Source organism: Xiphias gladius, chromosome 23 (assembly GCF_016859285.1).
Source record: "Xiphias gladius isolate SHS-SW01 ecotype Sanya breed wild chromosome 23, ASM1685928v1, whole genome shotgun sequence".
Classification (NCBI taxonomy): Eukaryota; Metazoa; Chordata; class Actinopteri; order Istiophoriformes; family Xiphiidae; genus Xiphias; species Xiphias gladius.
Window position 1 is genome coordinate 3,276,777 of NC_053422.1, and position 27,851 is coordinate 3,304,627.

At 44.2% G+C, this 27,851-nt stretch overlaps 1 protein-coding gene across 1 annotated transcript; it reads right to left on the reverse strand.

Moving 5' to 3' along the window:
* Nucleotides 1-7,164: 7,164 nt before the first annotated feature.
* On the reverse strand, nt 7,165-27,291 carry mtnr1al (melatonin receptor type 1A like). Its single transcript, XM_040120064.1, has 2 exons — nt 27,033-27,291; nt 7,165-7,934 (listed from the first exon to the last, which is right to left on the reverse strand). The coding sequence occupies exons 1-2, from the start codon at nt 27,289-27,291 to the stop codon at nt 7,165-7,167; spliced, it is 1,029 nt and encodes a 342-aa protein (XP_039975998.1).
* Nucleotides 27,292-27,851: the final 560 nt, after the last annotated feature.

Below are 27,851 nucleotides of genomic sequence, written 5' to 3' on the forward strand. Positions count from 1 at the left end.
ATCCCGTCTTTTCCTCTGGCTCCATTAGCAGGTTGCGGTTGGCGCTTTGGAGCGACATGCCTCGACACCTGAATCTCGATTCGCACGATCGTGTCCCCATCAGGGTGAGCTGGAATAACACTGGTGATCACTGGGTAATGAATAAACACCTACAGAACTACCCACATTCACACGGCAGTGTGTTGCCGCCACCACGACCGAAAGAATATTTGCTCACTTTCTCATTTATAACGAGAAACTTTTAGCGTTGTACAATAGTTTTCACACCATTGCCATCGGGTTTTCTCATTATAACGAGATATCGATGTATTCAGTTTTTACGAGGACATTTTCCCATTAGGACAAAGTGCGGTTTCGCTTTGTCTTGTTACTTCACAAACCGGCTTTTCTCTTTGTAACGTGATAAGTTGGTTTGTTGTCATTGCAAGAGGCTTCCTTTACGTTGTGAAAATAAGAAACAGGTCCGTCAATGCCTGACGAGACACTGCAGCCTGAACCAGTCATATAACGTAACTGATAAATACATAACATCGTCACAGTCTGTGCCCCTGGGCCCCTGGGCCCCCGGGCCCCTGTCTCCAGTCCCTCTTCCTTTTTTCCCCAGACCACCCACCCACCTGATGTCCTCAGGCTTTCCTCCCGGTTCCCATTCACCTGGCTGCCCTGCCCATCTCCTCACCTGTTCCACATCTTCCTCCTCGTCGGGTTGTCTGTTTATGTGCCTGCTTTTCGTCGGGGGGTTTTCTATGTATTATGACTGTGGATTGCTTCCGTTATGTTTGTCAGTCAAAACAGTATAACTCTTATCTCTTAATAAATAATAAGAAGAAATAAAACATCTCGTCATAGCGAGAAACTGAGCAAATGTTATCTTGTCACGGTGGCCGTACGTTCTCATCTGTACGTGCTAATTAGCGAACGTTTGCGTGTTAAGACACTAAACGAAGTGTTCACATGGCAAAAAGAATGTTTCTATCCTCTTCTTTTTGTCTTAAAGTGGACAGATCTGGAAACAGTCAAAGCGTGTGTGTGAAATAAAGCGAGAGACAGGAAGGGCGGCTCACAGTGAACGTTCCTTTATTAAGATGCGTTTACCGGGGCTCGGTTGTTTTCTTTTGTCATCAACACTACAGACATTCAGAGGAAACATTCTCCACGGCGATGTGCAAAACAGCGTGTGAAAGGAAAACAGGTACATTCTCATTTCCTGTTGGCTTCCAGTGCCACTGGCTGGCCCTCAGACGCTTTGTTTTTTTTAAAACTGTTCAAGACACACTAACAACAACAAGCTCAGTTAATTGCATTGATTTTTAGCGCTAAAAAGAAGAGGAAAAAAAAAAGTTTCGATTTACACGACCACAGGTATAAGGCCGGTGCTGTATTTTTTTAAAAACCCTCAGTGGGCCAATTATATTTGCTGCCGTCCTCACCAGCCCACACCTGGGATCCATTCATTAACTGCTGCTCCAATTAATGTAAATTCAAATCTATCTGTCCTGGGACGATGGGGTTTACTCTCGCAGCCCGTTGTTCTATTTAATATCTACCTTTTTAACGTTGAAAGCGAGGCAGGCTGGGCTGGGAAATCGGCTTTTCTTTTCTTTTTCTTTTTTTTAAATGAACACCTCAGCATATTTTTCGCCCATATGACCCTTTTCTTCTGGGAATCGGGGAATCGCGCTCGTTACCCGGTAGGCGTGGTTTGGGTAATTTGCAGGTGAAAACAAGGTGCCAGCCTCTAGGTCAAAACTGGGGCAAAGTTTAAGATGTTTTTGAGAAATCCAGGTCCATTTCAGTGATGGCATTTCAACCATCTCAGTGACAGCTGAGCAAATTCCATACACAGATGAAGACCTCAAAATGTGGATGAGTGCTCTGGGAAATTGCTAGTAAGTGGAACTTGGGCCAAGAATTTTTGTCACACTAAATGCGTAAATATGGTTTAAATTCCCGGTTGCTTTTAATTATTAATTACTGGTATTCTTATGATAATATATTTATTTTTGAAAGAAAAAAAAGAAAAATCATCACATGCAAAAAATGTGAAAGCAAACTGTACTAAGTATTCTACAGTATTGCCAAAAAAAGAAGTAAAAAGTTCATATAAAATAATGGAATAAATGACTACTTAGGAAATACATTTATTCGCTGGAAGACTGGAAGCAGGGAGGAGCTGCTGGCTTGGCTCTGCCCGAAGTTCAAAAACACACCTAACAGCACCTCTACAGCTCACTGGTTATCAACAAACATGCGCACAAACGGTGAGGTGAAAACAACAAGGGCTGTAAACGGTGGTTGCCCGGCGGCCTCATTGTGACAAGAGGCCTCCCTGAGGTCACTGCACCCGGCTTTCGTTCACCAAGGAACCGTTCCCGCTCCTAAAAAAAACCCAAAAAAAACTCCTCCCAAAACCACAAATGGCCATTTTTACATTTCTGTTTGTGTATGTGTTAAACAAACCAGGTACAACGAGTCATTGTGTGAGTTTTCGAGGTGTCTGTAGGTATAGTTTAAAGCTTTGGAGAGAGCTAGGCCAACTGCCCCCCCCCCTGTTTTTAGTCTTTGCTAGGCCAACCAGCTGCTGGCTGTACCTTTATATTTACTGTGCGGACGCGGCAGTGGTGGCGATCCATCCCATACAAGGCTCGTAAAGAAAGCAAAAAAAAAAACAAATTCCCAAAAGGTAAAACCGTTCCTGTTAGTTAAAGCAATGACACACCTGCCAATTCAACACACCTGTTGCCAGCTACGCCATTTGCTCCATCAGTTAATGGGATAGTTTGGGATTTTGGGAAACATTCCTATTCACTGTCTTCCCAAGAGTTCGGTGAGAAAATCGCTAACAGCAGCTGGTTAGCTTAGCTTAGCATAAAGACTGAAAAAAAAAAAAAAATAGGGAAACGGCTAGCCTGGTTCCATCCAAAGGTAACAGCCAGCACCTCCAAAGCTCCTCTCGAAATTACGTGTATTTCTCAATTTCCGTTTGTATGTCTAGATGTTGTTTCACCTGCAAATCGTCCAGGTAACACCTACTGGGTACTGAGGAACAAAGGAGCATTTCGCTTTAAATTTCCCCACCGCCAACATTCTGTCACGAAATAACCAATTTACACGTCCATGTTGGAGAGCAGCCTGATCCACGCACACACACACACACACACACACACACACACACACACACAAAGCAAGGTGATTAACATGGGACTGAAGCACAGGCAGATTATCACAGCAGCAAACTTCTTATTCATACATATGCAACATTCATCTTCCACTTTCCACGAGTGTAAAACACAGTGATGTGGTCAGAATACTGTTGGTAACAACCATTAATTAATTACTAATTTTCGAGTCGCATTTTTTTCTTTTTCTTTTTTTTGTCATTCTTATGTTTAATATTCAAATGTGAAGTGTGAAGTAAATGTAGTCACGGATAGGGGGGGGGGGGGTGATGAGGGAACAGGAATCCAGTGGGTGAACACAGTTTTGGGAACTGAAATGAACCGTTTTAAGGTGTGACGACAAGTTAGCAATGAAAGTGCCCACAGTAATGCTCCTGAAATGGCAGAGACACCGTGTTTTTGTCTTCTTCTTCTTCTTCTTTTTTTTTTTCCTTTCTGGTTTTGTTCATTTGAGAGTCCGTACGCAGACGTGTTCGGTCCACGAGTGTGAGGAAATAACTTCATATCGTCTGAGGGGATTATCGCAGGGGGAGGAGAATCCCTCCCACCTGTGCTGTCCCCGTCCCAGGTAGAAGAAGCCGATAATGTGAAGAGGTGAGACAGTCCTGCAGGATATAGGACTCAATACCACCAGTACAGCTTTCACCAGAGGGAAAAAACCGCAGAGGTGGGACAAAGTATTTGTTTTGCCAGTCACAAGTCTCAGTCCCACAATGTTGGCACTAAAAGTCAAGTCCAAGTCCTAAACATGTTTGAGTTTCAGGTCCTTAGCGAGTCATCACGGGCCCCTCCCTCTCTCTGAATGATACAAAGAAGAGGACGAAAGAGAGAGAGACCATAACTGTTATATTAATGTGTGTCGTGTTAGACAGTGACAGTTGTCGTGGTTTGTTTAAAATGCCACGGTATTAAAAAAAAAAATCACCAGGGCTGTAGTAGTGCATCAGCAACAGGAGACAAATAATTACCATACTGGCCCGAATATAGGATGACCCTGATTGTAAGACGACCCTCCCCTTTCCCAACATCCGTCCTGTTGGGAAAGTTTCCCTGAGATTCCACTGATCCAAGGAGAAGAGAGTTCTCATCATCGGTAACATGTAAAACCCACTCACTAGCTTAGCAACACTGAGGCTACGAACTCTCTCTGTAGAAGACCGTGTTACACTGGTACTCTGTCCATCCAGAAAGAATGTCTGAAGTTGTGAACATGTAATTGTCTAGTCCTCAAAAAGAAGAGGACCTCCACTTTTTTCAAACCTAATTTCACCAGAAGAAAAGTCTTATATTCAGGCTAATACGGTACTATCCGTAGACCGTTTCGTAAAGATCACTATCGTGGATTTTGAGAAGCCAGTGGCGTAGGCGGTGGGGTGATTCGTAGGATAGTCCGGGAGCATCACAGCGAAGGTTAGCCGTCCAACACGGTGAGACTAACAGAGAAACAAGGTTTAATTAAACGGAAAAAAAAACAGCTTTGAGAGTTGGATAGTTAAAGAATTTAAAAAACTGGACAAGAAAACAGTATCATCAGTTCATCATGGATGTATTCAAGAGAAATAATGTAAAACTTAAGCTGAGGGCAGGTCCAGCAGTGTATTACGTTAGAAACACCCGTAGGATGTGGCCTGACATATGCAACAACTTCCCAAACCTCAGTGTTGATTTCTGTCACCCAACAACCAAAAATATAGATGTCCAGAACCATTTGTAAATATCTTACAATAATATGATTAATTAAATAATTAACTGATTCACAGTATTTTGTTTACACAGTTGTCTGTACCGTGAAATGTTGTAATAGCTTTCAGTCTTATGTCTTTTACATTCCTGTTATTATCAGGTGTACAAAGTGCACCCTGGCAGAGAGAAACCTGAGATCGTAGACTTTTCTGTTGAAAATGACATTTATTGTGAGTTTTGATGGCTATTTATGGCGCTTGGGCTCTCAGGATATACCGTGGATCTGCTTGACAGTGTGGTCAGTCTGTGATGGGGATATCGTGGTCTTAACAGATACCGTTTTCTTCTCCAACTCTTTAATGCTTCAACTGTCCAACTCTCGAAAAACCTGTTTCTCGAGAAAAACGGTCTATAAAGTCCAGTGTGAGTAAGAGACCAGTTTGAAGACCCCAAGAAACTGACTTCTAGTCTTGATGACTGTGAGGTAGAGACTTCACCATTTGCATTACAAGGTAATGTTTTGTTTTTTTTTAAATATTTGATTTACCAGTGCGCAAGGGCTTCTGTATCAAGAGGGTTCATCAATAAATATGAATATAGAATGGCGGGTCAACCTTGCTGCTAATGTGCCCCCTCAAGGCCAACAAAGGTACCGCAACAAAAAAATCCCCTGTGGTCCGAAAGGGATTTTCCCCACACAACTACCGTCGAGAAGGCTGCGTTTGTCAGTGACAGTGCTGATGTTGGTCTGATTAGTGCGTCTCGTGCCGTAGCCACTGCAACGCAAGACAGACGTGTCATACATGAATTTTAAAGAGGGGCCTTTACTGACCCCCAGGGCTTTAACTTCTCACCTGGCTGCGGTGACGTACAGGTGTACTCCAGGACCCCACGGCGTCACTGTTGGGTGTGGTTGCAGGTGCAACAGAGCACGTTTCTGACCGCACTCACCCACCCACCCCCAGCGTTTGGTGGAACAGGCTTGAAACCTTCAACGAGAGGGGGCAGCAAAACACTGCACTTCAGCCTGGTGTTAAGCCACTCTTTAAGATATGTTTTTGGTTTGAAAGACTGCAGGTTTGAAATTTGTACGGCAAAAGTTGAAATTGTTTGTAATTTCATCCAGAGTTTTCAGTTGGAACCAAAAGTATGAAATTTTCAACAAAAATCTCAGATCAGTTCTCGGATTTTTTTTTTTTTTTTTTTTTTTGGAATGATATCAAGTCATTTCAAGTCAAGTCAGAGTCAGATCGCAAGGTTTGATTTTGCTGACTATAATGTAATCACGTTCGTGACTCTGGTCCAACTCAGTCAACATCTGTCTTGCCCCTCCATCCATCCATCCATCCATCCATCCATCCATCCATCCTTCCATCCTTCCATCCATCCATCCATCCTTCTTTTACTTTCTTTATTCCATTGGGAGTTTGGCTCATTCCCCGAAACACCATTAATGTCAAATTTAAAATATCAAAATTACTGTATACAAACAGGACTACAGCTGAGGCGACTATCAGCCTCCGTCAGAGCTCATGTTAAATCTTGATGCAGTGCTAAAAAGTACATCTTACTAAGTAATATTTCCAAAGAGCACCAATTAGTTATTCTAGTCAACAAATAATCATTTTGTAAAAAACCCTCTTTTCATTCCGAAATCAGCTTTAGTCAGTTTTCTCCTCTGCGAACAACCAGGAGACATAAAACAGTCTTCTATCCTTTTAACAAAAATCACAGTATTGGACTATTTCTGTCTTGAAACTAGATTATAGAGGCGTTTATGCATCAGAATGGATCAGTGGGAAGAAGGTGATCACAATGTTTGGATAATCCAACATCACAGCATGAAGTTGGAAATAATGTGAGAAGGAACTTTCAGTATATTTTAATTCAGACAGTAATTCATGACTTTGTTACCATAGTAAGTCATGACGAAGCACGTTACTAAGTTAAAAGTTACTTCCAAACTCTGGTTTCTGCTGCCCTCTCTGTATTTTTAAGTCTCTCAGTTTCCCTGAAGGCATGACTGATAACTCTCAGCATGGCATCATTTATTTCACTTTGTCTCTGCCCTCCACCTCTACTCCTCCAGCTTTTAGAGTTCTTCTGTTTTTCTCTCTCATACAAAGTGTTTTTCTTTCTTCTTACTACCTTCATTTGTTTCATTTCCCTTTCATTACTACTGCTCTCATCTCTTTGTCAAGGTCAAGTCGTCTTTCTTTCGTTCACAGCTTTTTAATAGTCTTTTCTTGTCGTCACAGTTAAAATAACCTCCGCTCGTTGCCTCTCCTCTCAGTGTGTCGCCTCAGCAGTGTAATTTGAAGATGATCAGGACGATCCTCTTGTACTCTTTCCTGAAGTTGTGGTTCAGGACGCCGTAGATGACGGCATTGAGGCAGCTGTTGAAGTACGCCATGAAGTAGCTGGCGGTGAACAGCCACTCCGGTATGGCCCGGCCCAGCCTGGAGTCCAGCGCCACCGCCAGGCCGATCAGGTTCAGCGGCGCCCAGCAGACGGCAAAGAGCACGAACACCACGAACATGGTGAGGAAGTTGCGGAGGTCGTGCGGCTTGATTTTGGGTCGCGAGTCCGGCTTGACCCTCCGCCTCACCTGGATGACGAGGATCCAGATTCGCAGGTAGCAGTAGGTGACGATGCTGATCGGCAGGATGAAGTGCACCACAACCACTGTGATGGTGTACAGCGAGCTGACCGACTGGGCGAAGGTGCAGGAGTACACTCGAGGGTCATACTGTAGCGACTCCACGAACCAGTTGGGCACGATGGCGAGGATGGTGAGCGCCCAGACGAGCACGACATAGCACATGGTGTTGCTGTTGGAGAAGAGTTTGTCGTACTTGAGGCTGTGGCAGATGTAGCAGTAGCGGTTGATGGCGATCCCGGTGATGTTGAAGATGGAGCCGATGACGCTGAGGCCCATGAGGAAGCCGCTCATCTGACAGTGGATGTAGCCAGCGATCCAGCCGTCGTGGAAGATGGCGGACAGGACCAGCGGGTAGGGATAGATGGCGACAACCAAGTCAGCGAGGGCCAGGCTCACCACGAAGGCGTTTCCTGCAGAGCGAGGGGAGGAAGACATGACAGGAGCTTTCAAACAACTGTATGAACGGTGTGTAAACATTATTTTGGTTTATCAGTTGTAAAGACAATCAGAATCATGTGTTGGAGATGGTCAATGTAGAGTTGTGTGATAACTGCATTTAGCCCATAGGCACCTCCAGCCTTTCTGATTAAACGGTCATACTAGTGTATAAATACAAATTGCATTTATTTCACAATACTGACAAACATTAGAATCTATGAACATTTTCAAATGATTTTCTGTCTTCCAGGCAGCCATTGGTTTCTCCTCATATTCTACTCAAATCAACTTGTCAAGAGGTGAAACTTGATTAAGGTAGGTAATCAGGTAAGCTACCTGTTGGTGTGTTTAACAGTGCTCCGCCCCTTAAGATTTGAATGTCAAGTGTCGTCTATGCCAGACGCATCACGCAAGCAACGTCTGGGCATCTAGCGAGCAACTGGCAGTAGTTTCTCTGCACATTCAGACGTATCTTGTTTCAGAAGTGTTGATAGCTTCCTACAAACTTCCCTGTCCACGATCCCTGTGCACATATTGCCAGGCAGTTGGCTAGACAAGGTGTAACTATTGAGCAGCAAGCCTCAACCAATCAAAAAGTGTGTTTGTAGATGGGTGATAAGGGGTTGGAAGGAAAAAAGGTCGGGAGCTTTTTGTCCTTTGTTGGAAGTGAAGTCTGGAAAATAAAATGTGTAAATGGTGGATGGCTGAAAAACAAGTCTTAAACAAGTCCCGAGTAGATACTGTGCGATTTGCAAATGTCAGTCTTTTTAATGGAAGGAAAAACAAACTGATGATGATTCTTTTTGCATTTTTGGTCATTGTCTTCTGGGTTTGAATGTCTAACCATACACAGAAGGTTGTCAGTGCAACGGTTCTGGGGAGATGAGCAGCAGCTTCGGGATGTGGGATTGTCCTTCAGTGCACCCATGCAGTAAAGTAATCCCTTTGAAAAAGATTTTATGTCTCTGTGAGTCAATTTTTACAACTCGAAGGTCGAAAAGAACTGAAACCAGTGGCTGCTTGAAGTTGAGCTACACCCATGTTTCTTGTATTTACACTTTCTTCCACTTCCTTTGGGAAACAGCAAGTTTATCAACCTTAAACTTTGTTTTATAAATAAAATGTTGACTATGATACACTTTGGACAATGGTTGGCCTCTTGGGTGGATGAAACAGTCCATTTAAAGAGGTCATGTCTTGTGAACTTGGGAGCATTTTTCCCATTTTTTGTGATTAAATAGATTCAATGATGAATCGATTGGTCACAAAGATAATCGAGAGATTAACTGGAAATAAACTGTTGGTTGCAGCTGTAATGTAACGTCACAAAAAGTGTAATGTCACTTTTTTCTCCTAGCAGTTGAATTTAAACATAAAAAAACGGTTATGTATAAGATGATATAGTCAGAAGCTAAAGGGAAAAAGCAGGGCAGGTTTGGAGTAGAACAGAAAGGGAGAGAGGGAAGATTTGGAGCCAACAAATGTAAAAACAGCACAACAAAAAAGAAGTGAGTTCCTTCAGATATACAGAAAAACACCAAAAAAAAGAAAACACAAACTGGGAGCACGGAGCTCAGAACAACTCTGAACACAAACAAGATGTTACTGAAAGAAATGGGAGAGGAAAAAGAGTCTCCAAGTGAAGCAGTAGACAAAAACCATACAGCTAAACTCCCGGTCAGATCATATTTCACTCGAACTTCACTTTAATAGCATCTGGATCATTAGATTCTCCAAAACTCATCACTGCCACTTTAATGCCTCTGGCATCATTACAGGCTAATGATACAACCGTCCCAACTGCTCGTGTGCACTTTCAGTCCAGCAATCTGCTCTCTAACCACTTCAGATGGCTCACACACACTCAAACACACACCTCGTCGGAAATAAGTTCATAATGATGGACTACTGTTGTTCCATCAGGAGAGCAGTAAACACTGGTTTGAATGCCAGCCACAGCAGCAGGTGGATTGGAGTTTATTCAAGTTTTCTTAGCGCTTTGCCTCCCCAAAATGCCCTTATCTTTGCCAATAAAAAGCTGATCCTTCCAAAAAAAAAAAGCTGTTTGCTTTATTGTTGACTGTTAAAGCGAAAGGCCACGGTGGTCGTTTTGGCAACAGCCACTCGGTTGGATTTGCACTAATTCTGAAATCGTAGAGGTAAACATGTTAGTTTAACGGCTTCTGATTATTAGTTCACTGGAATTATTTGGATAAATCCAAAATAACCAGAATAAGGTTAAATATGTGGAGAAACTGGAAAAGCAGTGAACCCTCTGAGCCTCTGGGCAGGGCCCTTAACCCCATGGAGCAGTTCTGCATTTTGATTTAAATACTTGTATCGTCTCCCGGTCACTTCTTAGTCCTGCTACTGCCACAATATAAATAGTTGATGGAGTTTTGTTTATTTACTGTAAAAATAATACACACGTAGCCTGCAGCTTAATATTTTGGAATACCATCTTAGCGTGTCCTGCACTATTACTTCTACACCCGAAATACTTGAAATACTTGAAATACTCGATCCATTTCCCCCAATATTTACTGGGGGAAAATGACACTCAAATCTTCCGGCACTATTGTGGATGTGCGTATCTAAGTGTCAGCGGGACGTTGCCCGAAATACGTGAAGCATCTACAGAAAAAAGCCAACTTTTTATCATCTGTTGGGTAAATTCCTTCGTAAATCTTCACTGTTGCCCTCATAAATCTACACTAATGGCTTATTTGTAATAAATTACCCTTTCAGTTTAGCTTCTTTTTTTTTTATATTACGTGCCAAATCATATGACCAGAACAATCCGCAGATGCTAGGGGCCATTAGAGGTAAATGCTAATGTTTTTCTGTCACCTATTTATTGATCTCTTGTACCAACAGCAAATACGCTCACTCCATCAATTCCCTGCCGTCATAACATCCAGCTTCTTGCCCCACCCTTACAGATAGCCACACTAAAAATGCTTTGTCCGCCCTTCACCTTAACTGGGAGCCATTTGCATCTGAATTTTACGCTCTAGGCCTGCAGCAGGACTAACTAAAACTGAGCGTGCGGTGTGTCTGAAACTTGGCTGGTGTCAGGTTGAATCCCTGCAGTGGTTGAGACGTTTGTCCTACTGCTCTGCAGCTGCTGTAACTGATACGTTTCGGTGGAAGCTTTTATCACAGCGCATACCTCCTCACACCCAGAGCAGAGTGCGGCGCTTAGCTGTGGCAACGTTAGAAGCACCTTGTTCTACCTGCTAAACTATGCGGCACCGTTCAGTATTTATCACCCCCTGACTCTGTCTTCATTATGGAGAAGCTTCATCGTTAATATTCTGGACAACCACTCTTTGTCTCTGGCACGTCACACAAGGCTAATTAGGGAAGAGCTGTGGCTCGGAGCACAGAGACGGGGGACTTGTTAACCGCCAGTCAATATATATTTGTCCGTGCTTCTGTCTTTATTACTGCGTTTGCCCTTTGCAGCTATTCCCAACAATATCCCTCCTCTTTTGTAAGTTATGTTAATAAGCGAAGAGAGAAAACACTGCCAGGGTTAGAGGTTCAATTCCCCGAGTAGTTGAATGATTGAAGAAGACATTAAGGCTGCTAGAGCTGGTCTCATTAGAACCATTCATTCTGTAAGTGTATATATTAATGCTACTTAAAGGTGCTTCTGATAAAAGTATCAGCTCCTGTCATGGCCTCAGTACACATTTAAACTGTGTGGAAGGAGCTTTATATGCCAGTATGGATCCTATCTGACGTTAGCAGTGGTGACGCATTACGCATTACGATGCTTTGCCTAGAAGGAAGTGACCACACCACGATATAAAAATACTCCATTCCAGAGGAAAGAAATTCATTAACAGCTGTATCTGCAGCAAAATGTACGTAAATATCAAAAGTCAAAATGTTTGCAGAATGCAAGATGGTGCCTTAATATTAATTTTGTTCATGTTGATATATTACCAGACTGTTTATCTGTCATATTAGTGGATGATTATTATTGGTGCATTGCAAGACTTCACATTTACTGTTTGTTCTTCTCCATACATTTGTACTATTTTATGTTTTTCAGTCGATCAACAACAAGTCAACTTTATGGATAAGTTAATGAATATTTATACCATATTAGGTCTGCAGTTGTAAATATTAATGATCAGTTTATAAATGGATTTTGGCCCAGATGTCCTGCGGCAGTTTACCAGAAGTGGAAAGTCCATGGGGGAGGTCTCACTAATTAAAAGATAAAAGCAAAATGTTGTGCTGGTGAAGGATTTTCCAGAACCTGGCAACACAAAAGTTGCTCAAATTAATGTCTTATAACTGATCTCTAAAGCATTAGCAAATGATGTATTACCCATTAATAAATCCAATCATTACAGTCTATGAAGCCTTTATAAATGGCGCCTCATCAGAAAGCGGTAGCGGCAGCTGTCATCCTAAATGCAGAGCGAATCATGTATCACGGCAGATACTTTCAGGCCCGCAATGTGACTTTACAGTTCTACCAACACAGTCAGATGACAGGAGGCAACAGACTGAGGTCCCTAGTGATAAATTAAACCCTACCAGCTATGCTAATTAACCTGTTCATTAAGACAACCAATGGATCAATTAGGAAAGATATCTATCAGTGTGGTGTGATCTTTGCCCTTTGAACCCACTGAGATTGAGAGTGAAATGCAAATTTATGCAGCGAATCGTTCCGAAATCTAATCGGATCATCTGCTCTCTCGAGGGAGCAGCGCTGTGAACTTTTTAAAGTTCCTGTAGTCTGTTGTTCTTGAGTTAGTGTGTTCGTACCGGAGCGTCCCTCACAGACTCCGGCACGGTGGAGCCATCTCATAACCACAGCCTGTTTCGAAGTGAAAGCCTCGCCTTCGTTCCTTCACTCCGCCCGTGCTTCGCGCTATTTGTTTCCCTGGCCAGTGTGAGTGTGTTCAACACTGCAGCCGCCGCCGGTGGGTCTGATCCTGACGGCAGCTCTGACCGCTGCTCCTTGTATTTGGTGGAAGTACGACAGCAAACACTGCTGTCACCCACTGACAGATACAGAAATCTGGTGTCAGGTTGTAGGAAGAACAGACGCTTCCACTGACATTCGTGGCTGATACTGAAATGTTGTCAAGAAACAAGAGATGGGGGTTGTAAAACTGACTTTGGCAAATATCACATTCAGGGCTGTGGCCAGGATTTCTGAGGTACGGAAGTCACGGGTCCAAATTTACACATGGGGGTTACTCTACCGCCTGACCCACAATGCTTTTAGGCAAACCAAACTAGAACTTGGGCTGGGTATCAGTATCATTGCCTATACAATACCTTACTTTGGTGAATATAAAGATGTCTTAAGTTTTTTATGGGTTTTTTTTAAACTAAGAAAAAAATCAATCTGCTCAGTGCATCGGTGTTAAATAAAAATACAAGCTAGAGTTAGAAAAGTTTCCCGACTGAAATCAGAAAATATCTGTCTAGAGAATCAGTGGTTTTGGGAACTAGTCCATTAAAACAAGAATGAGTCCACAAGTCCTCCGGCCAACCAAACCAAACGCATCACCAAGGTTTGTATCTGTGAGATTTCATACCGAAAAGCTCCAACACCAAGCAGACAGCGGCTCAAAATACCCCGGGCTAATTTTATCTCTGCTTAAACAGATATTCAACCCAAAATCTACATCTGTATTTTGAGTATCAAGCACTTAAACACAGTGAGCTTGGACTCAGCCTCAAAGGAAATGAAAAGTCCAGTTCTCCATTGTCCGGCCACATGCTCGGTTCTTTATAGACTTGCTCATATATTTGCCCAAATGTGGCTAAATGCACAACTTCTGATTCAATCCTCAAAACCAGCTGAGCAGTTGGGTGCGTGAGTTTGATGTTGACGGAAGCTCGGTCACGCTGGAACCACTCCCTGCAAATACTCACTCCTGCGTGACTGCCTCCAGAACGTGTTTCCTGCTTCTATGCCGCCTTGTCCGTGAAAAATCACCTTTGATCAACGTTAAGCTGCAAATTCTGGATGGTCGATAAGAAAATGTTGTCTTGATTCGTCTGGGGTTCAAAAATGGAGGAGACATCCCTCGAGTTGTGTGTCATCGCCCTGTTTTGCAGAATCTGCACGGCGAGACAACAAGATGCAGAGTTACTCTCATAGAGAGTTTACAGTCGGCAGTCACACATGACATCGCATCCTTTTTTACCTCTTTTTGCCATGTTCACTGGGACATTTGGATTTCTTTAAAAGCTGTAATATTTACTACTTAATAATATGGAGGTAAAGAAATGTTGATGTCTCATCAGCCAAAATCCATTATTTTATATCTGGATTTAATATATATGGTGTTGTATTGTCAGTGCCCTCACATGACCAGCGCTGCAATCACACAACGGTTCCTAGTTGTCTGATGATCTTTCCCATACGTCATAAACCTAAACTGCGCCCCTGCTCTTCCATTGGTCAAAACTGTTCTATCCAAGCTCACCCATTGGCTGATCCGTGAACCATTCACGGGTCAGACCTTAGACGGTCGTAGTTTACTTTTCGGCTCATGGGCACGTCAGCCAAGCAGTTACTTCCCCTAATAACCGAAACACCAGACTCAAGAAAGTCCGGCAAGAGTCTTTGGCGCGTACTTTTTGTTTTTTCCAAAAAGAAAATCCGAACTGACCAAAACCCCCCATGCTCCACGAAACTTCCGACTGTGTGCAGCTGCCTCTCAGGCCTACGGGAGGAGAGTGTTTGATACTCAGAGATAGATTTGGACCGGTGTGCCGCTTTAACGGCTGCGAGGTTGCGGTGACAGAAACCACACATTGCACATTTCCCTCCCACGACAGAAAATACACAGCAGAGAAATTTGTAAAGAAAATTTATTTTAGAGTCAGGATCTCAGGGCGTGAGGTTAAAGATGAGCAGGGTTTGTTGTGTGTCGCACGCCTCCAGCAACAACCGTGTCCTCTCCGACGCTGAAAACACAAACAGGCAGAATTATGGCGAATGATGAAGAATCTGAGCAGTTAAAGGAAATGAGGCAAAATAAATCACAGTGATCTGGCAGTTCACCAGAGCGTGCGAATCCTCGGGCAGGTGTGCTGCAGCAGGACGGGGTCGGGCAGGTGGTTGGGATCAGGTCAGACTCATCAGACATGATGTCAAGGGGAAAAGAGAGGCCGTGACTTCATGTTACGCACTGCGGCAGAGCACACGCCTTCCCCACTAGAGCAAACACTCGCTGGCTTGTTAAGCCTCCAGCTACCTGTTGCAGTTGCGCTGCCACCCCCCGAATACAATGGAATATAATGGAGTCCAATTTATTATATCTCAAAGTATTCAAACATTATATATGAAGAACTCATTAACATCTCTTTCCCAAACACAACATGGACAAAAACTAGGACCTGACATACATGATACAAATGACATGCCTGCTATTTTTGCCAGATTCAGGATAAACTCCGGGCACAGAAACGTCTCTGACCTGCTCCCAGTTCCCCTGAAAAGCAGTCTGCTGTTTTCCTGCGCATAGACTTGCACTGTACAGTTTGAATTCTGCTTTTTGGTCTCCGTGAATCTGGACTCAGCACAAAATTCTGCATCATTACATGCCATCATTAGCAGCCCTTTCATTACCCTAGTCAAATCAATCCAAGACATCTTTAAGAGAGTCACATTTACTAAATTGGTAAATCAATCCATAAAACATGAATCTGAGACGGGACAAATTCACCGGTTAAAAACCACCAGCTACCAGGGCTCGCCTGATTTCTATCGCTTGCAGCCAATGGTTGTTTTTAGGCTCAAAGTGCACGTTAGACCGAAGCTGAACCTGAGCTCTGTTTCACCATTTCACCACAGGTGTGTCACCATTTCAACGGTTTGTCCAAAGTGTACCTCCACATTACAGTAGGAGCACGGTAGGCTTTAGCCCCAGCCCGACTTTGTGTCATTCATTCCAGCCCAATTCCCCAATGTTCTTGTGAACATGTTCATACACATGAACACAGGGATTATTTATTTATGTGTTATAGTTCTCACCAATCGTTACTGAGCCTCATCTTCTCCCCTCTGATGAAGGACACCCTAAAACAATCCCGATGATAAAACGGCGAGCATCTGCTTAGTAGATTCAAACAGATTCACCACTTTTCCTTTGAGAAGAACATGATGAAATCTCCGTGTATTGGCATTTTATTAATGAATTAATTAATAAACGAACTAATTATCACACGTAAAATTACCTAACAAACTAAAACTGTTATAAGTTCCCGTTTATTTATGTTTTTTACCCTTTATATGACCATCAGTATGATTCTTATCATTGTCACTTTGACACTGGAATGTGAACATTATACCATTGGTGGGTGCAGGTTATGTGCAAAGCAGGGTAGGTGGTTACACAACGTCTACACACCACGGTGAAAGCAGCCTGTTAAGCAGAGCAGCAGCATCGGCTTCAGTCCTCACGGGATGCGTCCAGGCGCAGTATGTCGTACGTAGGAATCTAGGCCTCCCGCGCCGAGGCAGCGCTCAGAGCCCAGCACACAATCCCTGTAGTTATGTGTGTAAAATGGAAGAGAATAGACTCGAAGGTTGCAGTTGGAAAACGTGAGCTTGTATCTGATCCATCAGACGCAAGTTTAGGAAAACGCAGCTGAAACGCTTCCTGTGTAGACACGCCATGAGCCTCCAGATGAGTTTCCACGAATCCTTAACCAAACTAACTAACTAACTAACTAACTAACTAACTAACTAACATGACTGTGATCGATTCGTAAGCTTGGGCCGCTTTTCATTTCTGCTCCAAGTTCCTGCTGATAGCAAAGACAACATCTAATTAACATTAGCGCCGTGACTATTGTTTTTGCTCCAGCTCTCACAAAGATTAAACAACCTTGCACGAGCAACAGTTTCCACCGCTTCCTTCGCGCACAAAACCCCTACACCAATCTAACCCGGTTTCCCGACCACCCACTCCCACCTGTGCCCAACACCACTCGGCAGCAACTGGAAGCATTTAACAGACACCGCCCTGCTCTACGTCCATCTAGCCAGGAAAAGCAGGGAACCCGAATCCGAGTATGCTACATTCACAGCCTCCTTCACCACCCTGTCTCACTCTGGGTACGTCCACAGTTCGCCACGTCTCCATCCAAAAGGCAGCCACTGTCCGTCTCCCTGGAGTTAAGGTACCTGACGTACAATCTTGGATTCTTATTAGAACAGTGCAGTGCAGATTGTTTTCAACATTTCAGTAAAAATCTCAGCCTATAACTGCGGTGTTATCTCAGCCTATAACTCCACCGGCTTCCTATACAGCACTGAGTTCAGCACAAAATCCTCCTCACAGTCTACAAAGCATTAAATAGCCTGGCCTCAGAATATTTTACCAGACTTCCGCCCTGCCTTGTTAAAATGCACCGCAGGGGCTTTTAGTTACTCCTGAGGACTTGAGCACAGAGACTAGCTCAAGTCACCTCAAAAGTCAACTTAAAACCTTTCAATTTTCCTCACCTTATGGCTGAATTGTTGTTTATTCATCGTCTTTCTCTCTCTCTGCCTCTCTCCGTTTCATAATTTTTCTGTTTGTGTGCACTGACGTGTTGTAACTTTTCTGTGAAGCATTTTGAGTCGAGCACACGGGACGTTTATAATATATACGGTACCTTCCGGTGGTTTAACTAGCCTTGTTGCGGCGATGTAGAGGTGTACTCCAGGGTGTGTCAGCACATGGTGACATCGGTGTAGGGGTGTGGTCAGAGGTCAAGCAAGCTAGTCCTTATCTACATTTAAGTGAAGGCTTAACTGAGTTTTTGGGAAAACTTCTGCGCGTAGAGCGAGTCAAAGTTTCCGTCAAATTCCAGCTTTTGACTGTAGCGTTGCTTCTTGCATTGTATTCATGAATAAGGCCCAGGAGATTATTCCCTCCTCATACATGCAGTGAAATCGTGTTGCGCGGCGACGGTTGAAGTGACAGCAGCACCGTCATCCCACCGTGACACATAATTGCCCATCCATGCTTTAAAAGCTGCTGAAAATGCTTTGCCAGAACAAATGGAACATACAGTTTTCCAAAGGTGTATTATCTGAAGACCCACAGGGGGGAGTTTTCACAAATGTTCCTCTCACCTGATGGCCAGGTGTGACATTGCTCAGGCAGTCACCCAATACTGAAGCTGTGAAGGTATAATGATGGGTAGGCGTCACATTTCCCTCTTCATACTCCCTTAAAATCTAAAGTTGACAAACAGGATCGATTTCGTAAGATCACAAAGGGAAATGAGCTCTTATGTCTTCTTGAGACTCATGTATGAAATCAATTTATGATAACACAAATAATAATAGAGTTAAAATGCTTCAGCCTCTACTAACTCCATCAATGTAACCACCATTGTAAACCCATTTTGGTATGGGTTAGCAGCCGAAACAAGATTTTTTAGCAGAATTAATTTCATAAATGACTTCATAAATGAAACTTTTCGCTGTTTTCTGGCGAATTTGCTATCTGCGAGCCAGTGTCTCGTCAAACCTCTAATGTCTTCGTTGGACAAAGAGGAAGCATTAACTACCTCTTGAGCATCAGATACTCCCCCCTCACAGGTTTGAAACGTGGCCTTTAAAAGTTTAGAGCTCGCTCTGCCCCGGAGGACGGCAGCACGGATCAGCTTAGGCGAACAGAATTTGCAGCGGATTCAAACAGCGAACCAGACTCATGGCAAAAAACATCATAACATCCCTAGAAAATTTCAAAGAAAGTTCACTATGATAGGTCATCTGACCAGCCTTTTTGCCTCCTTCTTGTCAGATTTGCGTGCCTGATCTTCTGACTGTGTACCCGTCTACTGAACCCTTCTGGCAGGTAAAGACGGTGATTTTTAACCCAGTGACTGTCTCGGAGTCATGCATTTGAATCCCCTATCCTGGGGTGTACCACTTGAGTAAATGTACTTTGTCACTATTACTTTCCACCATTGGTTCCAAACATGTAGTTTCTTTACAACAGACCCTGATCCAACCCGTATCCGTGGATTAACGGTATCTCAGAGAAGTTTCCCCTTTGTCAAAAGCAGATTTTGGAAAATGGGCGGTCGTCTAACAATCAGGGTCGTGTTCTGGTCGAGCCACCAGTCGGGTACTACGTCTGTGTCAGCTCCAAAGTAGCACGTTTACCAATTAATTGTGTACAGAGTGTTGGATACGTGAAGGACACATTGTAAACAGAGAGGTCCTTTAAGCGTATCCCCTTTTTTATTCTTAACAACTCAACAGCCCCAGGATGACAAGACTAAGGGTTTACAGTCATGTTAGTGGCTCTATGATGCAGCAAGGCTCTTTATGACGAGTATTACTGCTCTTCATAAGAAGAGAACCAAACTTTGAGAGCTGGACATTGGAATGATTTGTTATTTTGGCTCTGTACTCCAGTACATTGAACCTGAAATTAAGTAATGACTATGGACTTCAAGTGCAAACTCTGCTTTAATTTGTGGGTATGTTCAGATGTATCAAGAAAACCATGTAGTAATTATAGCCATTTGACAGACTGCCAATTTCAGAGGACCAAAGGTTATTGGCTATTGGCTCCTATAAACCTAAATAAAATGGCCACATTTAGTACTTGGCTTCATACTTACTGCATCAGTCACTATAGGCGTATCTCTTACTCTAGGATTCTCTATCACCTCCTAAAAGAGAGAGAGAAAAAAGCGTTATAGTGAGGTAATGTAAAATTAAATTAAATCCAAAAAGTACTTAAGTGATGTTGGGCCAACAATTACACATAATGTTCTCTATAGGCCGCACCCTGCAAACTCTTTATGTACACATAGAACTGTTCCAACAAATTAAAGTTGGGCTACAATTCAAACTCCACAGTAGAACTGTCCTATTTACCAGAACATATTCTAGTTTCAGGTGTATAAATCGGATGGATTGAAGTTCAAAGTGTCATCTAAGCATCAGTGCACATGTTCTCCTTTCAGAGACAGCTGGAATCCCCAGTATGAGATCTGTCTCTCATTTCTTTCACTTCCTCACAAGTCTACAAGCCATGGTTAGTGGGCAATGAAGTGAAAGTTTTCACTGTTATTGGTCACAGGGAGCAATTAATATGATTAAATCCATTTGATGTTCTATCTGACAACTGTTAAAAATATGACTTTAGTTTTGTGGTTATGCACAAGCAGCTGGACTAAGAGGCTGTTTTGAGTTTGAGGGAGAGTAAATATGATCCTGAACTGGTCCCACCACAAGGCTGTGCAGTCTCGTCCCTTAATATACACTAAAACACACACACACACACACACACACAAAGCGAAGACGAGTAGCTGAAAGCAATTTGTAAATGCCTCTGTATCTCAGATCAATTGTATGTCCCATGTACACTAGTTACATATTTGCCAAAATGTGGAACAGAGCTTGTCTGGGTTATTGTTGGCGGGATATGGTACTTGCACTCCACTACTCATAAAATGTACAATCTTTGGCATGTGTCTATTTTAAGCCTATAAGCATATATATAAATATACAGTTGCCAGTTTATTAGGTACACCCTGCTTAAATTAATGCAGTCTAACAGTCCTGCAATAAATCCTACGTTGTGAAGGTTATAATGTTAAGTTTTTGTTGTTTAGAGGCGCTGATTCAACTCTGATTGTTTTGGAGGATACAGAGATGTTTTTTCTGACAGTTACATACCGTGTTGCTTTTTGGATCCTTTGTAGATAATTGGCTTGCTAGGTCATCAAAGTCAGTCTCCCCTGGTTTCACGTGTCAGCTCTTCAACAGAAAAAGACGTGAAGTAATTAGTTATCTGCAGTTATACTTTCCGTTTAGTGTGATCATCTACGTTTATGCTGCGGACCTTATCACACGTCACTGATGCGGCGTCTAAAAGAAAAAAACGATGTGTGTAATGAATGAATTAACCGAGGAACAACCTTGCTAGAGACAAGCTAGCCATGATACCTAGTTGAACTAGCTACCATTCATTGGAATCAGGTGTACTAACACGGTTGCAGCTAAGCGTTGCTAACTTTAACAACAAATCTAATAACCGTAGATAAACTTAGTGTGCCAACGAAGGCCACTAACTGCAATTAATGTGAGGTCAATGGTTGCCAATCTAACTAGCTATTATCTTACGCTAAACACTGACTAAAGCTGGCTGCATTAAATAACGCTATTGCCTAGATTCATGAGAGGTCAGCTGAGGCGTTAAGATGTCAAAAAATGCAGTCATTTAATCGACTTACCCGTGATCGCGCTTGGGAAGCACTGAAAATGAATGGGGTTCAGTGGTGGAACAATGCAGCATTTGGACCTAACGGACTCCCCACGAGATGCGTCACTTCCGCATTCCCCGGTTACGATGGAGGTCTTTGTCATGGTCGCAGCTCTCTTATTCAAGGGCGCTGAGCACCCTTACATGGCTAAAAGATGAGGTGTGCAAAAGTACCTAGGCTATACTGCGTCGGATGCTTTATCTACATCACATCTACATTTTAGCGTGGGCGGCTGGGGCTCAGGAGGTGGAGCGGGGTCGTCCACCAACCCGGAAGGTCAGCGCTTCGATCCCAGGCTCCTCCTGTCCGCATGTCGAAGTGTCCTTACTGAAGATTCTGAACCTCAAACTGCCCCCGATGTGTGTTTGAAAAGTAAAGCGCCGTATGAATGTGTGTGTGTGAATGGGTGAATGTGGCTTGTGGTGTAAAGCGCTCTGAGCGGTCGATAAGACTAGAAAAAGCGCTCTATAAGTGCCGTCCATACAGCTACTGTACTGAATGTTTACTGATGTAGGTTCCTAATCTGTTAATCACAGACTCCCCCAAACTGGGTGAAAGTCATTGCCACCTTCTGCAGAGCGTTCACTGATTTACATAATAAATTTCATTAGTTGAGAGCTTCGGGGCTTAGTGAGATCCATCAGAGTTCCTCAGCTGCGTCTTGAGATGCTGAGATGAAGCCGAGGTTCAAAGAAGAATCGTGAGCTTACTTTACGAGTAAATCCCCTCAGTGGATGGTATTTCAGAGCACGTCCCCCCTTCCCGGCCGTTTACAGCTGTCATACCAGTTGGTTCGGGATTCAGTGCAAAACCCAGAGAACAGCCATCTGCTCGGCTTTAGTTCTCATGGCGCAGAGAGTGACGCCACGTCTCATCCCGACACTTAAAACTGACCAAACTCCATCTGGACTGATGATATTTATCCCATCACATATAAATGTTTGAATATCACAGACTTTAAGATGACTTATTATCCTGTTGTTTTAGAACAGATTGTGAAGTTATTTGTGGTACTGTGTGTATGACAAGAAAGAATTAAAACAATTTTTCATCCAAAGTCTCCATCAAGAGGTATACAGAAGCGTTGTGCTGTGGAGCAATGCTTTGATGACTGGGTTCCTGTTTGGCTTTTATCATTCACAAGCGTGCAACGCGATATGAATCGCATCCCTGCCAACACTTTCACGCCATTTCACTGATTGTCAGTTTGCGGCAGTAATGTGCCAAGAAACGTAGCAAATGCACCTACAAAGGAAAGGAAGAAGAGGACACCGACAGCGTCGCAAACATGGATGTACACGATGCAGGTTTGAAAATGTTCAAAAAATTGTCTTTACAATGAAAACCCCACAAGGTGCCTTGAATTTAGCAAGTGGTACCAGTGCATAAAAAGGCAAGTCACGCAGGTAAAAACGTGCTTCTACATTGACGTGGTAATCGCCTTTTCAGATGTAGACAATTACAGCTATTTCCATACAATATTCTATCCCAGACTATATTAAAGGAGCTTTATTTGCAGGTGTTTTTGCAGCCCAAGCAGAAATACTGAGTCTGTGCAAATTATTAATGAAATATCTGCTGTTTTGTTCAGATCTGGTGACACTGACACGATGAACTGTGACGGGACTTTACTGATGATCAGGTAATGTGTTTCTGACAGGGCAGATGGAGAGAGGCGATGAATGGATGGAGTGGGACGACGGGAAAACAGGGGGAAGAGGAGAATAATTCAGCAGCAGGAGAAGAGAAGCGGTAGACAGGAGAAAGGGTAGGAATCCAGAGAAGAAAATCAGTGAGACGAGAGACCTGGCAGGGCCAAGTCGGAGGAAAGAGATGAGTAATTAAAAGGAGAGGAGAGTGATTGAAAAGAGAGGACAGCGAGGAGAGTAGATGAAAGGTGAGGAAAAAGAGTTTAAGGGAATGTATCAAACGGTGGGGACAGGAAAGGCAGGATAGGAGAGAGGGGAAGAATTGCATGGGGAGGAGATGAGGGGGTGACGAGAAGAATAAATGGGAAAGGTGAACAATTCACCCAGTTCCAACTCCAATCGTTATACTCTCGCTCAGGAATTCCAGGTATCTGCAGAACCGCCGGACTGATGGAAAAGCAGGAAATAAATGACTTGTCTTTGTTGACTGAAAGCTGTGACGAGCTGCAGGGAAAGACAGAAAATGGTTGTCCGTGCATTGATTCAAGGTGATGCCAATTTGTCGCCGTGACAAGTCTGGGGGCTCCGGAACATGATTGGGAACAGGTAACTGGAAGCAGCAGATTTAAATGCTCAGGGGACAGAAAATTACCTTGGACAAAGATAATTCCTTTATAAACCCCGCCAACTACACCCTCCCCTTCTTCTTTGTTTACCTCTTTTTCTCTCGTTTTGCTGACTTCTCGAAAGCTTACGTGTAATTTAGATGGACGTGTAAATTTTCTCCCACTCTGCGGTCAAGACGTCCGTGCTACGTTGCACAAGTAAAACTGGTTTGAACAAGTTCAAAAGTAGGATGAGTTTAAAGGGAAATTGCTGCAAGTTTAGATGTTTATGTTAAAATGGGCCTGACCTAGGTTACATTTAACCATTTTCGAAGCAGAATTTCAATAGAGGACTCAATGTGACGCAGGTCCTACCTCCATGTTGAAATAAAGTCACTGAAATGCTGTTGAAACTAAAGTTATATCTAACCTTTACATCTAATAATGTTCACTTGTCAGTCCAATTTAGTCCAGTTTTAAGCCAGAGGTCCAATGTAGTAAGTGTAGAGAACTAAAGATGGGGCACAAGCAGATACATTCATTAATGTTAACTAATGTTTGGTCTTGTCCAACCAACTGTCCAAAACCCAAAGATATGGAGTTTAATGTCATGTAGGACAAAGAAAAGCTACAAATCTTCACATTTGAGAAGCAGGAAACTGAAAACATTTGTCTCTTCTCTTTTTTTCTGCTTAAATGATGATTATTGAATTATCAAAACAGTTGCTGATTAATTTTCTGTCAAGTGACTCCTCAAATAATCAACTAATCGTTGAGGTCCTCATTTCCTTCTTTGATGAAGTCCTTGGACGACGATGGAAAGAAGAACTGGGAAGAAGACACAGCAGTGTGCACCTACTACGCACCTACCTGCACTATATTTTTTCTTTCTTTTTGTGAAATAACAGATGAGCAGAAGGAACCATCCTTTACTTTCTCCTTACTAGGTGTTAAGTTTTCTGTCTAACACTGGTCTGCATGGAGCGTTTATTCGAAATACAGAAAAAGTTCCCTGGAGAAAAAAACGTCAGCAACTTGGCATTAACTACTGTTTTTCTTTCCACTCTTAAGCTGCTATTATACTTCCTCAGAACTTTTTGGCGGACGCTGGAACAGCTTCAGAAACCCTCTCCCCCCCCCCCACACCCTTCTGACGCCCGATTAGGTGACTGTCTCTCCGAAGCCGAGAGACGCCGACATCCACGCCCGCTTCACGCTGTGATTGGTCAGCTACGCAGAGGTGAGAGAGGAGCCAGAGGTCGAACTTCTCTCTAAACCCTCCTTTTTCATTTGTTCCGCATATTTCTATTCACTTGGGATGCGTACAAATGAGTGCGGCGCTATGGATGTATTTCAGGAGAGACTGTCTGAAAGTGTTGCACCATTGTCCCAATACTGATATCGATATCAGACACCACGTCCCTTAGAGTCTGAATAAAATTTTGACAAGGTTGTCGGCGCATATGAGCCCAAAGCTGTCTATTACTTTTGCCTTTGCAAATATGACATCGATCTCAGGTCTATATTTGTCCTCTTTTCAAACAAGTCCTCTGACTTCAACACTTTCAACATTCACACAGGATCAGGGCACGGAAATAACCTTTCGATCAACCAGCCTCAGTGGCTGGTGGATATTTCAAATCTCTCGGCAACCGTGCGATAATATCGTTAATCATCTGGATGGGGATTTTAATCAAGCGGCAGAACCGCGAAGCGGTAAAACATTCTTCTTTTCGCAATGCCCAGGTGTAACCATCGTCTGTCAAATTTACTTTAGCAGCCAACATTGCTCCGGGGAGCAGCTCTGTACATTCAACGGTCAGCTGTCAAAGTTTCTCGTCAGCATGTGAACGCACCAGAGCAGCACACCTTTCAAATCCACATGTGCAGCTGTACAACCATATAACGGTAGGACATCTTTGATAAAACATCCAATCAGACCTAGCGGTTACTGTTGCTCTGCCCGTTGTGGTGAAAAGTAGTGAAACATTTTAACATTGGATCGTAAAGACTGTTAGGAAACTGGAAGCGCCGTTATATTTCGACTTTTAGCTCAAAACCTGCCCTGACACTGAATCGAGAACCCGAGAGATTCGCAGCCTTCCATAACATTTAGCAGCGTGCTGCTGGTCAGCAATGAATTCTCTGCGCGGGATCTTCTCGGCCCAACCTCCCGTTGATCACCGAGTCCACTGACGAGGCAAACCGGGGCGACGGGTGCTTTCGCCCGCTGGCGGCCGCTCACCCGGGCCTTCAGAGGGGCCACGGTCACCTTCGTCCTCCACACTCTCCCAGCAGATCTGGGGTTTGACCCTGCAACCTTTTGACCTTTCACAGATAAGCTTCTCTAACATCAACGGTCCTCTGATGTAAAGGGGGGGGGGGCGGTGAATCGATTCTCCTGCCCGGACGGTTAATGTCGAAGCCTCACAGGAAGTTAGGCTTCACCAGTAAACGGCCAAACGGCTCATCGGTATTCATACGTTGTCATGTAAGTGCGAAGAAGGCGCGCATCCTCGCTAAGTGCCTTTAATGTGATATTTAGTACCAGAGGAGGCTCCGTGGGAGCCTGCTGCTAAGTGAGACACAAGAGTTAGGAGCCTGGATTGATTTTCCCTCTGTCTGTGTGTTTGAGGGTTCCTAAGTGCCCCGGGATATTTATGCACAGCGGTGCTCTTGAAGGCTTGCTGTCCGCATCGGTGTGCGGCCTCACACATCAATTCCAGGGAGCCACAAACTAGAGCTTCACCGCTTTTAGTTTCTAAAAGTCCTTGACTGAGAGCCAAACTGGCAGGTCTCCCAGTCCGCAGCCGCAGAGCCGCTCCAAGCGTCCGGACCGCCACTGTTGTCCCGCACTAATGTTGACAGATCTTCCTGTTCATAAAACTACAACAACACGTCGGGCGGCGCTTTTATTCTGAGCGTCTGCGGCAGCCGAACATCTCGTTAAAGTGTCCTCGACGAACACATCAAGCGGGAGCGCGTTCGATTCCCCCCTCGGCATGACGGTGGCAGAAAAATGCGGCGTTGCGGAGAACTGAGTCCTAGAGGAGCGAGTCGACCGCTCTGACCAGATCTGTCCTCTTCCCCGCATCAAAGCGAGTTTACTGTGAAATCAAATGTCCCAAATTCCTCGTTGCGTTCGCGCAGGAGACTAGAATTGCGTTTCATGCTAAATATATAAATATACATGCGTTTACAAATATCTCACGATCACTAAAAGTTGTTTCAGCTCTGGGTTGGGTTTAAACTGTTGGAATATTATAGGAACATCACGAGAAATTGCAGAGTATCGGAGTATAAAACCACTGCAAGCACACTACGACTTGAGCTCGACGTGGCACCCCCAGAAAGAAATAAACTCCCCGTTAATAAAGGGGATCGCGGACGTTATAGGGTCACAACAGTGAATAGACAGGACATGACAGACCTGCAACATCAAGCACAGCGAGGTGACTTCAACACCTTTTCACTCTGGCTTGACTTCTCCATTTGCTACCTCCGAAGCCGACAAGCCGACTAACGTGAACGGACGCCACACCTCTACCTGCTTTCCTGAGTTTCCTGTTCCTGAACACGGACACGATGACCAGCATGTTCCCGATAACATCCACCACGATGGTCGTGATCAGGACGCCGGCCAGCAGGGTCACAACCCAGGGGAAGGACTGGTGCTGCTGACCCGGAGCCCCTTCCTCCGCCGCCGCCGTAGAGTTGCGGGGCCCCAGGGTCCCTCCCACCATGGTGGGCTCGTGGTCCTCCAGGGACATCAGTTGCGGAAGGTGCCTCGGGTCGACGAGTCGCATAACGCACGGCGGTCAGACTAGGCGCACCGGGCAGCTGTGCGCATCGCCGCGCGCAATGGCACCGGAGCGACGACGTCTCCCAGCAGGGCATCGTAGGACATCTCTGTGAATCTGGGGCGTTTTTGTCTTCGACTAGTCCCGCTGTCTGCCTGTGCAGGTTCACTTGTCACCGGTGCAGATCAGAATGCGGAAGCGACGGATTCATCCGGACACTTGCGTCCAGGGCTTTTCGAGTGACCAACATCCAGGGACAGAAAACGCACCAAAAGCCGCGCGGTTTCCGCTCCGTCCCACTTTAGACCCGCAGGAGATGCGGCTTCTCAGGTCACCCGCTTCATTTTGCGAGTCTGCGGTGAACTCTGAGGGTTCATTCACACATCCGCGCCGTTATTCATGGTCCCAGCTTCATTCGGTCGCCGGTCTGTCCCTCGCGCTGCCGGCAACGTGGACTCTGCGAGTCTGAGCCCCCGTCGAGGAGGTTCGCGCGCCTTATAGCATCCAGCAGTGACGCGCCCTCGCCCCCTTTTCTCCCTCTCCCTCTCTCTCTCTCGCTGCTGTGG

Excerpts from the sequence above, each read along its gene's own strand:
- mtnr1al (XM_040120064.1), bottom strand. The coding sequence starts at position 27,291 with ATGCGACTCGTCGACCCGAGGCACCTTCCGCAACTGATGTCCCTGGAG. Across the intron at positions 7,935-27,032 it reads CAGGAAACTCAGGAAAGCAG|GAAACGCCTTCGTGGTGAGC; the intron begins GTAGAGGTGTGG and ends CTCGCTCTGCAG.